The following is a 13,856-nucleotide window of genomic DNA, read 5'->3' on the forward strand; positions in this document are numbered from 1 at the left end:
TGGAGCCAGTTGGGTAATTTAGTGTAATTCAATCTCACTGAAAACCAATCCACTACTTATTGCAGTTATTACACAGTGATCATTAGTTTCTCCTTAAACAAGCGGTGAAGCCAGCGTTATGTCCCACCCTGTGTTGTTGTTTGACGCGATAATAAATCTAACTACAGCAGGATAATTTACAGACTAACAAACGTGTGAGGTCTTTATTACACGAGGAGCTCTTCTGTAGTAAGCCTCTCTGCAGGTACCATATTTTACCTTATCCTAACACATACCTGCCCACTGCAAGCATTCAGCTGTGCAAAACACCTGGGTGGACCTAGCCCCGCCTTCAGGGACAAAGTTCCTCCTCCGAGATGCGGTTTCCACACTTCTGACCTTCCACGTGACACAGCACCCCTCCCACACTCGGCTCCTTCAGACTAGCCAGCAGCAATTAGCAAACACTTCATCACAACACATCAGCAGAGCTCATTACAGGAGCTACTTCTCAGTGCAACCCTGGTAAAAAACGTTGTTAGAGTCATGTTGTGACGACTTCCTGAAGGCGGAGTTTGTCTTTGGCTTTTCTGTGACAAAGAGTTTTGTCAACCCTGACTGCCCACATCATTTTGAGTTTATAGCATTGCAATAATTACTAGACAAACAGTAATTCACATTTTTACATATTTTCATATCAACCCAATGTGTCTAAATAGATATAAAATAATGTGGAATCTGAAAAGACTTTTGAATCTGCTCTGTGTACTGAATATGTTTATACATCAACAACAACAACAAAAACAGGAAAACACCATCGAACACGTGCCAAAGCGTACTGGTCCAGACCGGTTAATGCTCATCCTTTCCAGCAGCGTTGCCCATAAAGGAAAACTCTACAGTCTGCATGTTTCTTTCCACCTCCCTGCTATATTTAGCCATGTTGTTCTCTCTACATTCTCCTTTTGTTAAAGCGACAGAGCAAATACATTGGAGAGTTGGATGGATCATCTATGGATGAGGTACTGAGGGGAGACAATGGGGACGATTCTGCCCCAAGGACTCCCTGCAGAGAGCTGCAGCTATGAAAAACCATTACATGGTTTTAAATGACGCGTCAACCAGAAAACTCAGCAATTTATTGTAGTCAATGTTATTTTGTGTGAACTGGTCATTGGAGCCTGTTTGTTCCTGTTGTTGGTGTTCCCAAATGACTAGCAGTAACACTCACTGAAGGAAGAAACACCAGCCAGTCAGAGGGGAAGAAGAATAAAGATAAAATAAAAGATAAAACCAAGTGAGCGGTGCACGATTCAACTGAGGAGGAATTTGCCCAGCCGTTCAGTCAGATGACGCTCAAATACAGAGTTACCATGGCGTTCTTAAAGCGGCAGTAGAGCATCGATAGGGTGGATGAGCTGAGCTGAACTTAATAGCATTCTCTTAAGTCGAATAATTAATGACATCTTTTATTATCATGAATGAATGAAATGTCACAGACAGAAGTTCCCAAACTTTTCCAATCCATGCCCCCGCCCGAAACAGCATTAGCTTCTGGCTAGCCCACAGACAATGTTACAAAATATGCAAAGAAACATTGACTTTTAGAATGCCTGTTCTCACATTTATTCTCTATTAAATGATTACGTTTGTTTAGCATAAAAACTGCCATTTACTTTTTGATATTAGTTGGCCATGATTTTCTGTTTACCAGTGTTCTCCACTGCAAGGCTTCTGGAAGGTTCCTTCAGGCTTTTTCTTGACGATAATGTTTCCATTTCGCGCTTTTGCTAGCCGTGCTAGCTTGAGGCGCTAAGCAGCTTGATAATTTTTGCAGCTAATCAGATGAGCGAATGACATTTTAACTTATATTTTATAATAATGACTGTAAAACAGATTAGATTCTATGATAAAAATTATAATCAAAAATTTAGCGCTTGCTAGCTTGAGAGGCTAAGCAGCCTGATAAATTTGACAACCAATAAGAAAGATGTGCCTGGCGAATAACATTTCAATAAGTTATTTTAGCTTATATTTTATGACAATGATTGAAAAACAGATTGGAATTTATGAAACAATTATTAAAATTTTAACTATAATAAAAAAAATTATTAATAAAAATTTTTAGATACATTTTATTTTTATTTTGGTAGTTTTTCATTTTTCCCATCACCACTTTGAAAAACACTGTATTAAAGAACAAGAAAGTCGATAAAGCTGACACATGGCTAGTGTTGTGCAAGATTTTTAAAAAAAAGAAGTTTTATCCTAAAATTGAACGCTGTAATTCAGAAGCAATAAATCGAACTACAAACGACATATAAAACAGAAATGCTACCAATCATAACAGTTGAATTAAAGATAAGATTTCCCTTGTTTCCTGCTCCAGGTTGGTGCTTCGCTTTTATTCCTGTATCTTCTGAGAAGCAGCAGCCCGCTGCTTTGATTTGTTAATATTTGCTTCTCCGTAATCTGAGCCCGCATGCATTTTTTTCCCCCCTCTCCTCCCGTCCTGTAATACCTAAATAAACAAGCATGTTTTCTCCCTGAATAACCCTTTTCAATTCATTCTTCCCGTCAGACAGCAGGGGAAATAAATTTCCATTCTCACCTCGCTCGTCCCCCGTTCAGCTGCGTCTCATTGTTGCGCGCTGTAATGTGACTGTAATCTGCTGCTGGGAATGAATGGGCCTTTATCAGAGCCGGTGGAAAGTGTCTTCTTACAGGTTGTGTTGCGCTGGGTATTGAGCTCATTAAGCGCCGTCTAATTCACTCTGTTCTGCGGTCTTCAGCGGCTCTGTGGCATCCTTCAATTATTATTCAAATGGGGAGGAAGAAAGCCAAAGTCGGAGGCCTGCGGAGACTCGGCTCTCTGCAGCTGAGGCTGATTGTGGGTTAGGAAGTTGAAAAATCACCAAAATGACTTTTGGTGAGCGGCGGCGGCGGTTCATAGAGCACTGAGCAGTGAGGGGCAGCAGAGAGGGATTTTATCAGTCACTTCCTGAGGTTGTGTTTGTTTAGCCAGGCTGAGAGTTAAACCTCCGATGAAGTGGAGTTTTAAGGAAATACTCAACATTTCATTGTTAAGAGCTGAGTCACAATTTAACAATGTTGTTATGAATGAGCATTAAAACATGACGGGTAGTCATGCATCCTGAATGTGACCAATTCTAACCTAGCTCAAAGGATGATGCTTTTTAGTACTTTATCGCGTGAACGAACGTCACCAAGTGCGACTTTGATCGTGTTTCGTATTTAATGGAAACACCACAATTGTGAAATTGTGTTGCTTCAAAATTTGTGGACAATCAACAAAACGCTGTGCACATTTATAATGGGAACGCAACCAACAAAAATGTCACCAAAGAGGGATTAGTTAAAAACATAAAAAATAAATCAGGAGTCACTGGGATAACAAAAGGGAGCAAAAGTGTAAAAAAATCAATTCTAACCCCACAGTGGTCAACTTTGTAGATCTAGTCAAACTGTTCTTTGCTTTTTCCGCAGACGACAACAAGTTCAGCGAGACCACGGCGGTGCTCTTCACCTGGATCGACCGCGGCGAGGTCAACCGCCGGACCGCCAACCACTTCTACTCCATGATCCAGTCGGCGAACAGCCACGTTCGCCGACTGATGAGCGAGAAGGCTCTCCACGAGGAGGAGATGGAGCGAGCCAAGGAGATCTTTAAGAACGCTCTGATGGCCATATTGACACAATGTAAGTGTGCTTTTTAAATGCGATGAAGTCACGGTGAGAGAACCTTTTCAGGCTGATGGTTGAATACCGCGAGGTAAAGCAACGGCGAGCCGTGCAGTCATTAAGGTAAGCCGCACGGATGACGAGAGGAAGAAACACGATCCAGGAGGGATTCGCTTTCATCTGAGTTGTGAGGCGATTAGGATTTGTAAGAACTTTCAACACAGTAATATTTTGATGTTGACGTCCTGTTATTAAATCCGTAGTGAAACTCCTATCATCTCATCCCCATTCCCTACTAGTACAGCAGAGTTGTTCTGTGCTGCAGGGCGTGGCGCCGCAACAGATTACGGAGGTGCACACCATACAGACATTTTCAGCACATCGGCTTTGGAGCTCGTTCTCGATTTGATTCATTTACTCCGCGAGCATCTCAGCCCTGTCTCCATGACAACGCTCTTTCATCCGTCTCCCCATCAGCCGCGGTATCCGGAGCTCACCGTGCTGCGGCGACGAGGGTCAGTCGCGCAGGAGTTTCAGAGGCGGCGGCGCGGCAACGTCGTGACCTTTCCCCGCCCAGGCAGCGGAAAAGTCCCGAACACGGAGCCGCCAGTGACAGGCTGCTTTCTGTTGTCATAGATTATCCAGCAGGGAGCAAATCGTCATCAGCTCAAAGTCCTGATTTCACAATCTTTACAGAACTTGAGTTTTTACTTCCATCATTTGGGAAAACTCAAAGTTCAGCAACTGAGTGTGTTTAAAGGAAGAACACACCACTGACAACTAGTTTTGTTAGATTTAGCTATATATATATATATATATATATATATATATATATATATATATATATATATATATATATATATATATATATATACATAAGGCAGCACTAAACTGTAATTAACATTAACAGCTCGGCCCTTCTCTCTTTGTTTTGGAAACAGTTTACCGCAGGCAATTTCCGGTAAGCTGTATAGCGTCGAACTGATCCATTACATACATCACAAACGAACGTTGGCGATTGGGTAAAATTTAAAGCTGCAACTCAGTCCACACCTCCTAGAAGCCATCGTTTCTCGAAAGCAGAGAGCCCACCATAGCCCAGACCCTCAGAACGAAGCAAAATGTAGAAAAGGGGAGGGTTTTTACCACACTTGAATCTGGTATATTAATATGTTAATTTTATTAAATTATAATTATTTATAAATTGTATTTTACTTATTTCTCTATATATACTATCAGCTTAAAATTACAAGGTAGAATTTCACTATATTTTATCATTAAGGTCGAATAAGTCAATAAATTCTTCCCAATGAGAACTCTTTCGTACTTTACCAGCTCTTTTTCTGGAAAACCTACTTGGTTTGGGTTCAAAGAGTCAGTCAACTTCTGGTCACCGGTTGGCTAACGTTGGTAGCAGCTCTGGTTGAGTCATCAGAACGACTTTGTTACAGGATTCAAACACGTTGTTAGTAAAATTCCAGTATATTCCAGGCTTAAAGAAAAACAGCAACACTGAAGTCCATCTCGTGGTCCAACGACAATGAGAACTTTCTCAGAGGACGCTAGACAAAGCGACCTGAAATGGGGAAATATCTTCGATTGTTTGTTGTAATCAAATCACATCACGTCGGTATTTGTGCCGCTTTGGCATGACAAACCCACCCACATTGAGGTTGCACTGCGTTTTAACAGAAAGCGACAAACCGTTTCTACGTGGGTGTGCATCTCTAGAACTCGTGTGACTCCAGTAGCTTTGAGTGCTACTCATGTTCAGTCTTTGCTGTCTCACCTGTATTCGGATTTAAAGATCCTATTTAGAGTATCTGTTTTCACAGTGGATTTACCCATCTCCATCTGAAGAACGACAGAGAGGAAATAATATAGTCACGACTTCCCTGAGTCTAGCCTCATCTTCGTTAGCATCATGAGCAGCTAGCGGTTAGCCACATGTAGCCTTCTCGCAGTTCTTTCTGTCACTTTTTCCAATATTACCCAAAGTTCTGGCACAAAGGGGATTGAAAAGTTGTGATGGCTTCTTATTTGGCTGTTGCACCAAAATGTTGTCAGCCAGCTGAACAAATATCGTGGGTAGCACTTCCCGTGAAGTCCCGAACCGATGTTGGCCTTATACGGTAGGTTCTGTTTTGATTGATTAAATATTACATCCTGAACAGTAACCAAGGCAGAAACTTGGAATGAAAAAGTGTGTCATCATCAGTTTGCATTGAATGGTGAGTGAAAGAAAGTACAAAGAGGTAAGTACAGTGCTGCCAAAGTTTGGTTGTTTTTTTAAATATATAAATAGTTTTTTTTACTGTCTTTGTGTAAATTCACATAAGAGATGGCATTGATTACTTTCTTTGAAATGTCTGGATTTTTAAAATATGTTTACGCAGAAATGTTCAGTACCAGCAAATGTGAGAGCAAAACTTTAAAGGCAACATTTTGACACAGAATGAAAGAATACAGTTACTTACCTATCTAATGTGAAAGTTTGAAGTATCCACTTCGTCTGAGAGGGAATAAAGTTAAAACCACCCTTATAGTTGAGATGGTAACCAGAGTCTGTGTCTGACAGTCTTCTCCACACAAAAAGGCATTGGAAAATGAGCTGAAAGGGAGAGCAGGGCGAATCATTTTCAGGCTAAAATTCATGACGAGAATCTAAACGTTGTCTTTCCATTCTGGGATAAATGTTGCCTTGTCAGTCTTGAAGGAAGTGAGTCTGCTTTTAATGTAAGTACTGAGCACCCACCAGGAGAGAGACCTGTTCATCACATGACACAAATTTACAACTATTTTATTATTTAATCCCTGTTCAGACAAAACCTGATTCATTTTCCTTGCTAATTTTGGTCTAAACCAGGGGTTTTCAAAGTATGAAAGGGTGAGCCCCCCTTCAAGGAGCTTAAGGCCTGCTGCGCCTCCCCCCCCTCCCCCCCGGGGGGCGGAGGGGGGTGGAGTTCTAAAAACTCCACCTTCAGCCCTGCTCTGGCCAAAACCAGTGATGTCATAGTTACTTTGAAAAAGTAACTTTAATCGGACTACTGATTACTCCTTGAAAAAGTAACTTAGTTATATTACTGACTACTTGACTTGGAAAGTAACTAAGTTACTTTCCAAGTCAAGTAGTAACTAACTGCAGGAAAGTAACTAACTGCAGGATTAAGTAACTTTTTAGTTACTTTCAGCAGCTGCTAACAACAACGCTCCGACTCCTGTGAAAATCACATTGAGCTTTGCTAATACTTAATTGTAAGTTATTTTATAATGGTAACATCAACAATGTGTCTCCACTGATAAGGTTGAACTGAAGAGGAGATTGTACAAAAAATAAAAAACATGAGTAATTTGTGTGGTCCACTGTTGTCTGGAAAACTCTAAGAAGGATTTTAAAGCCCCCCTCCCCCCAGCCTCCAGATTCTGCGTTACGCCCCTGAGTTTGATGTCGCAGCGCACAGAGCTCCTCCTGCAGCTCCACAGCTCCGATGGCTGCGACACTTATCGTAATATTAATAATTATAACGGTGCTAACTTGCCATTATAACTATTGCCAACTACGGACACGTTTATTCGTGGCTGTTTTCACGTTTATTGCGCTTGTCATATTGGTCTCGGCGTTTGCAGTTTTCTGGAGCGCAACGCCTGGCGATGTCATTGAGAGGTAATAAATTAAGTTGACATTAACAAAGACACAGCGGGACGGATCATCCGGGAAATGATGGACAGGGAGAGACTGACTAAAACTACCTTAATGACGGACAAATTCTGGGATTTATTCTGAGTCTCTGCTTATTTCCAAGCCCAAATGAGCAACTTCACGTTCAAAAACGAGCCCAAAAAGGCGCAACCCGCGCTCATTAAATCTGCAAGCGACTTTTAAAAAATGAAGCCCAAAGCCGCTTATAATAATCGGACTTGGCGACAGAAACTGAAAATAGTTCCAGTTTTTCCACCAACAACACGCGCATCTCCCTCCATTGTTTACATTTCTGTCGCATAGAGACGTCGGTCACTCGACAAGACGAGTAGAGGAAATACGATTAAATAACAAAAGAAGACAGTAACGCACAGTAACGCAAAAATGATTTTGATAAGTAATTGTAGTCTGACTACTGGATTTGAAATAGCAACGCGTTAGATTACTCGTTACTGAAAAAAGTGGTCCGACGTCAGTAACGTTACTGACATCACTGGCCAAAACATCCTCTAAGGGGGGAAACATTTCCACTGATCCCCGCTCCACACGCGCACCCCACAGTACCAACTTTTTCCTAAATCCACGTTGATCGTTGCGTAAAAGACGTTTCTCTCACATCAGTAGACAGCAAGCAGATAGCTTTTCCGGTTTATTTTTTTCCCTCGCACCGCGCCTCCCCTAAAGTGCTCTGGCGCCCCCCAGGGGAGGCGCGCCTCACACTTTGAAAACCGCCGGTCTAAACAGACACAATTAAAAATCAGCAAAAATATTTTTAGTGGCATTAAAGCAACTACAGACCAGCTTTATGTATTTTTTTCTCTGATATTTTTGTCTTTTTTTTTTCTTTTTTGACATTGGTGCTGTGACGCTAACCGTTAGCAGCAAACACTGCAATATGTTTACTAGACTTCTTATTTGTTATTGTACAGTTTCACTTCATAAAAACCAAAAAGGTTAATTAAAGCAGCAATATTCAAAGTGATGTTTACAGACTAATATCAACCAGAGATTTTTTTTGGTCTAGTTCAGAACTTCTTTACATTTCACAGTAAAACCAAAGCCTAAAAATAAAACCAGCTACAATGTTGTATTTTGTTACATTCTTTATCTTAATGTATAAAAAGTACTGATGAAACAAAAACCGTTTTATACGGACTAAAACTGTTTTTAAAACTCTGTTTTTATGTTTTAATACCCTATCTTGTTTGGACAGGAATGTCTGTAATAAAATAAAATCATAATGAAGATAGCTGGCTTTTTAAAACACAATTATTCACTTTTTGGAACCAATTTTGTTATTTAGCCTCTGCTAGCCTTTGCAATTTGAGAGTGTTCTAAAAGTAAAACAACCCTCTTAATAAAGAATAGGATTTCCTCTTAAATAAAGTTTTCCCTCAAACATTATTATCCATTCTTCCATTGATGAGTCGTTTATGTCATAATTTATTCCCTCTGGTTTTTGATTCTGTGCAGCTGGAAGGAGTTTTGCTCTTAATCTTTCTTTTTACTTCTTTACAAGTGTAAAAAAAGAAAGAAGTAAAAACACTGTTTAGCGTCTTAAAAGTTGAAATAACACGAGGGCTGTATTACTCCCAAATCCCAGAGGAGGCTTAAAGAAATTCAAAACATGTCTCCTATAGACTGTAATGGGCAAATGTCATTTCTCTGACTCCAACATCCAACAGAGGTCTAAAGAGGAGGGGGAAAGCAAATGCTGATAGTGTAATCCAGGACGTGTTTCTGTAAAATATTTTCTCTTCTGTCTGGAAATTGAGCTGTTAGCGTGTCATGACAGCCATGAGACTGTCACAGCAACAGTCTTCAGTCAGAGGCCTCTAAAGATTCGTTGCGAGACTGACTTCTGTTAGAGAGCCTTCATCACCTCTCCCAAAGTGACTCTTTGAAGATACTCAGATGAAATGTCTTACAACAGGGGTTTTCAAAGTATGAAAGTGGAGTTCTAAAACTCCACCTACAGCCCCACTCTGGCCAACACCAGCGATGCCATAGTTACTTTGAAAAAGTAACCTTAATCGGACTACGGATTACTCCTTGAAAAGTAACTTAGTTATATTACTGACTACTTGACTTGGAAAGTAACTAAGTTACTTTCCAAGTCAAGTAGTAACTAACTGCAGGAAAGTAACTAACTGCAGGATTAAGTAACTTTTTAGTTACTTTCAGCAGCTGCTAACAACAACGCTCCTGTGAAAATCACATTGAGCTTTGCCAATACTTAATTGTAAGTTATTTTATAATGGTAACATCAACAATGTGTCTCCACTGATAAGGTTGAACTGAAGAGGAGATTGTACAAAAATAAAAAACATGAGTAGTTTGTGTGGTCCACTGTTGTCTGGAAAACTCTAAGAAGGATTTTAAAGCCCCCCTCCCCCCAGCCTCCAGATTCTGCGTTACGCCCCTGAGTTTGATGTCGCAGCGCACAGAGCTCCTCCTGCAGCTCCACAGCTCCGATGGCTGCGACACTTATCGTAATATTAATAATTATAACGATGCTGACTTGCCATTATAACTATTGCCAACTACGGACACGTTTATTCGTGGCTGTTTTCACGTTTATTGCGCTGTTCATATTGGTCTCGATGTTTGCAGTTTTCTGGAGCGCAACGCGAAGCTCGATGTCATTGAGAGGTAATAAATTAAGTTGACATTAACAAAGACACAGCGGGACGGATCATCCGGGAAATTATGAACAGGGAGAGACTGAGTAAAACTACCTTAATGACGGACAAATTCTGGGATTTATTGAGTCTCTGCTTATTTCCAAGCCCAAATGAGCAACTTCACGTTCAAAAACGAGCCCAAAAAGGCGCAACCCGCCACTCATTAAATCTGCAAGCGACTTTTAAAAAATGAAGCCCAAAGCCGCTTATAATAATCGGACTTGTCGACAGAAACTCAAAATAGTTCCAGTTTTTCCACCAACAAAACGCGCATCTCCCTCCATTGTTTACATTTCTGTCGCATAGAGACGTCGGTCACTCGACAAGACGAGTAGAGGAAATACGATTAAATAACAAAAGAAGACAGTAACGCAAAAATGATTTTGATAAGTAACTGTAGTCTGACTACTGGATTTGAAATAGCAACGCGTTAGATTACTCGTTACTGAAAAAAGTGGTCCGACGTCAGTAACGTTACTGACATCACTGGCCAAAACATCCTCTAAGGGGGGAAACATTTCCACTGATCCCCGCTAATCCACACGCTGTTTCTGTACCAACTTTTTCCTAAATCCACAGAGTTGATGTAATGCGTAAAAGACGCTTTCTCTCACATCAGTAGACAGCAAGCAGATAGCTTTTCCGTAGAGAGCCTTCATCACCTCTCCCAAAGTGACTCTTTGAAGATACTCAGATGAAATGTCTTACAACATTTATCTTCTCTTAGGTGTAAATAAAGTATTTTTAAATTATTATTTTGGTCCCTAACCAAATTATTTGTACACAATGAAAGAATTGAACGAAATTTCAAAATTCAAAGCATTAGCATATATTCTGTTGATTATTCCTGCTGACATCCTTGTACCCAACTAAACTTAGGGAATCATGGTCAGATAAACCAGACTTTTTGGAAATTGGCATTTATTTTACATGAATTATTTTTGAGTAGTCAGAAAAGTCACAAGCTGCTTTACTATTGACTGTAAAATTACACAAATCGGAATTACGAAAAGAAATTTGCTTGATAGAAACGCGGTAATTTCGGAAAAAAAAACCAAACAATCAAAATGTGTTTTTTGATAAAAGGCTTTTGCGCTAGAATGACGGGGATTTTTTCGGCCATATCAAAATTAACGTATTTTGGAAAAAATGCGATGGAAACACTTTTTTTGTGTCCTGTGAGTCACTTGATCAATACCTGGATGTTACCACTGGTGGAAATGACAAAGAAGATGACAGGAAGTGGAAGGGCGATGATGGGGCGGCATGTTTTTGAACTACTTAAGGCATGAGCAGACTTATTCACGTGTGATTTGTAATCGTTCTTCTTAACAAATGGTAACACAGCAATCTTGAAAAAAAGACAAGCTTCTCAAAAAGACAGTTTTTGAGCTCGACGGGGTTTTTCAACCATTTCAAAATTAATGTAATTTGCAAAATCCTCGATGGAAACACTTTTTTCACGCCTCACGAGTCACGTGATCAACAACTGTATGTTGGAAACAATAAAGAAGACGACAGGAAGTAGTATGAGGATGATTTTTTTTGTTGTTGTGTTTATTGACTTATTGCATTATTCACATATGATTTTAATTGCTTTTTCTATTTTAATGGAAAAACTACGAATGCAAAATTGTGTTTTTCCAACTTTAGCGGCAAAACCATCAAAATGTCGAGTACACTGGTAACAGAAACGCAGCTACGGAGATCATGGTTCAGAATTTGCATAACTTGGGATTTATTGGCCTCTCTTTTGATCACTCAGACTCCTGTAAACAAGTAGCATACTGACCGCTCATAACTACTCAACACAGCCCCGCTTTGGAGAGCAGTTGTCATTGTTTCTCTGCTAATTGACTTGAAATGAACCACAGATGATGATGGAGGGCTAAAGCCAGCATGGTGAGTGTGTGTTCATGGTCTCTCCTCTGTTTGGGTGCAGGAGCCTCTAGTCAGAGCTGCAGTGCTACATAAACGGCTTATTTTGTCTTGACTCCCTCCTCCTCCTCCTCCCCCCGTTCCTCTTCCCTGTTCACCTCGAAGTCGAGCAGATCACCGCCATTTTCACGGCCGCCACCAGGCAAAAGGCATGGGACCATTTCTCAAAAGCGCAGCGCAAGAACATAGACATTTGGCGCAAGCAGTGTGAGGTTGGTACACCTTCTTTCTGTTCTCTCCTCCCAAAACCCCGCAGGCCTGCCGCTTTCTTCTCCGCTGTCACCCGCGAGTCCCCCGGGGAGAGCGCTGACAGACAGGGGCCCCCGTCTGATCTGTCAGAGTCGGCGCCCCCCCGTTGTTGTTTTACCGGATGTTTTCCCTCTCGCAGACAGACAGACACACACAGACAGACAGAAAGGTAGCTGCCTGTGATCCCGGGCCTCTCCTCCTTCCAGCTGGGGAACTGCGAGGCATCTGACGTCTCTTGGAAAGTGTGAGCCGCTGCCATGGCAACAGTGATTTCCAGGATTAGGTCTCTGATCAATTATTCATCCAGAATTAAATCAAGATAACGAGCATGAACACGAGGAGCCGGCGTGTAAGAGGGGGGAACGGCTTCAGCGCAGTCGGCGCTTGAGAGCTGCCTCTGTGTTCAGACGGCCTGGGCTGGGCACGGTGGTGGCTTCATGCTGCGGTGGTGACGAGGGCTGAAACCGTCAGTTGGGATGAGTTGATTATTAAAATGATCGCCAACTAATTTAGCAATTGATTAATTGTAAGCTGGACTGTATGGACTCATAAAAAGGGCATTTCCTGAATGAACAACAACAGCCAGAGCCGTAATTAAACCAAAACTGTTCAAAGAATAAAAACATTTTGCATCCGAGTTAAAAAGCTCCTTTGCCTGTAAAAATGTTAGACCCAAGTCTCCTCATTTGGATGTTTTAGCTTCAACTGGTTCAAATTCTGTAAAAGAAAATCTATTAAAGCGACAGTTTTGTAGAAAATCAACCTTTTCTAGCTCTACATCATGTGATAATGTTATTTCCACATCAAAAACATTCCTGGAGTGTTGCCTTGATTCTTTAACGCATGTTTGAGAAATGCTTTAATCTCCATGGCAACCATTCAGCTGTTCAAAACGCCTGGCTGGACCTAGCTCCACCTTCGAGGACCAAGCTCCTCCACTGAGCTGCAGTTTCCAAGCTTCTGAGCTCCTGCCTCACAGAGCAGAGCAGACCTCCCTCCTCTCTGCTCCTTCAGACTAGCCAGCAGCAATTAGCAAACACCTGGTGGAACTGAGCATCAGCTAAGCTCATTATAAGAGCTACTTCTTAGTGAAACAATGGTAAAAAAAAAGGATTGATAAAGGAGCCATGTCGTTGTGTCTTCCTGAAGGCAGTTTCAGAAAGAGCAGGAGTTTCTTAAAGAGACAGGGGCCCAATTTCAAGGCGTCAAACTACAAAGTCAAATTTCTTTTAAGTCATATTTATATCAATGTATGTATATATCAATTTTATAACAACTAAAGGTAACATAGTTACTTGATTGTGCTATAAAATGGCACTTTATGCCTTGAAATCACATTCAAACACCTTTTGCTGCCTATTTATTAACCTGTTAATTTAAAAAAATAATCAACAGATCAGTCCTACACTGTATTGACATTAAGTCGTGCAGAAAGTGCAGAGCTTTCTTTGAGCTGCAGCATACTGCAAACCAGGAATGCTGTAAAACAACAAAAAACTAAAATATAAAATAAAAAGAGAGTTATGTTAAGTACTTTAAGAATTTAGAAACGGAGGTCCTTCATGCCGCCCATTACAGACAGTTTAAATAATGCCTCATAGTGA

General features: G+C 40.9%; 1 protein-coding gene across 4 annotated transcripts in view; it reads left to right on the forward strand.

Moving 5' to 3' along the window:
• enox1 (ecto-NOX disulfide-thiol exchanger 1) overlaps positions 1 to 13,856 on the forward strand; it is a 101,618-nt gene that overhangs the window by 74,262 nt on the left and 13,500 nt on the right. For all 4 annotated transcript variants that reach the window (XM_044131771.1, XM_044131769.1, XM_044131770.1 and 1 more), the window contains 2 exons: positions 3,487 to 3,699; positions 12,109 to 12,215. In XM_044131771.1, the coding sequence (XP_043987706.1) occupies positions 3,487 to 3,699; positions 12,109 to 12,215 (320 nt within the window). The remainder of the gene's footprint in view (positions 1 to 3,486; positions 3,700 to 12,108; positions 12,216 to 13,856) is intronic.

This window comes from Gambusia affinis, linkage group LG11 (assembly GCF_019740435.1).
Source record: "Gambusia affinis linkage group LG11, SWU_Gaff_1.0, whole genome shotgun sequence".
Taxonomy (NCBI): domain Eukaryota; kingdom Metazoa; phylum Chordata; class Actinopteri; order Cyprinodontiformes; family Poeciliidae; genus Gambusia; species Gambusia affinis.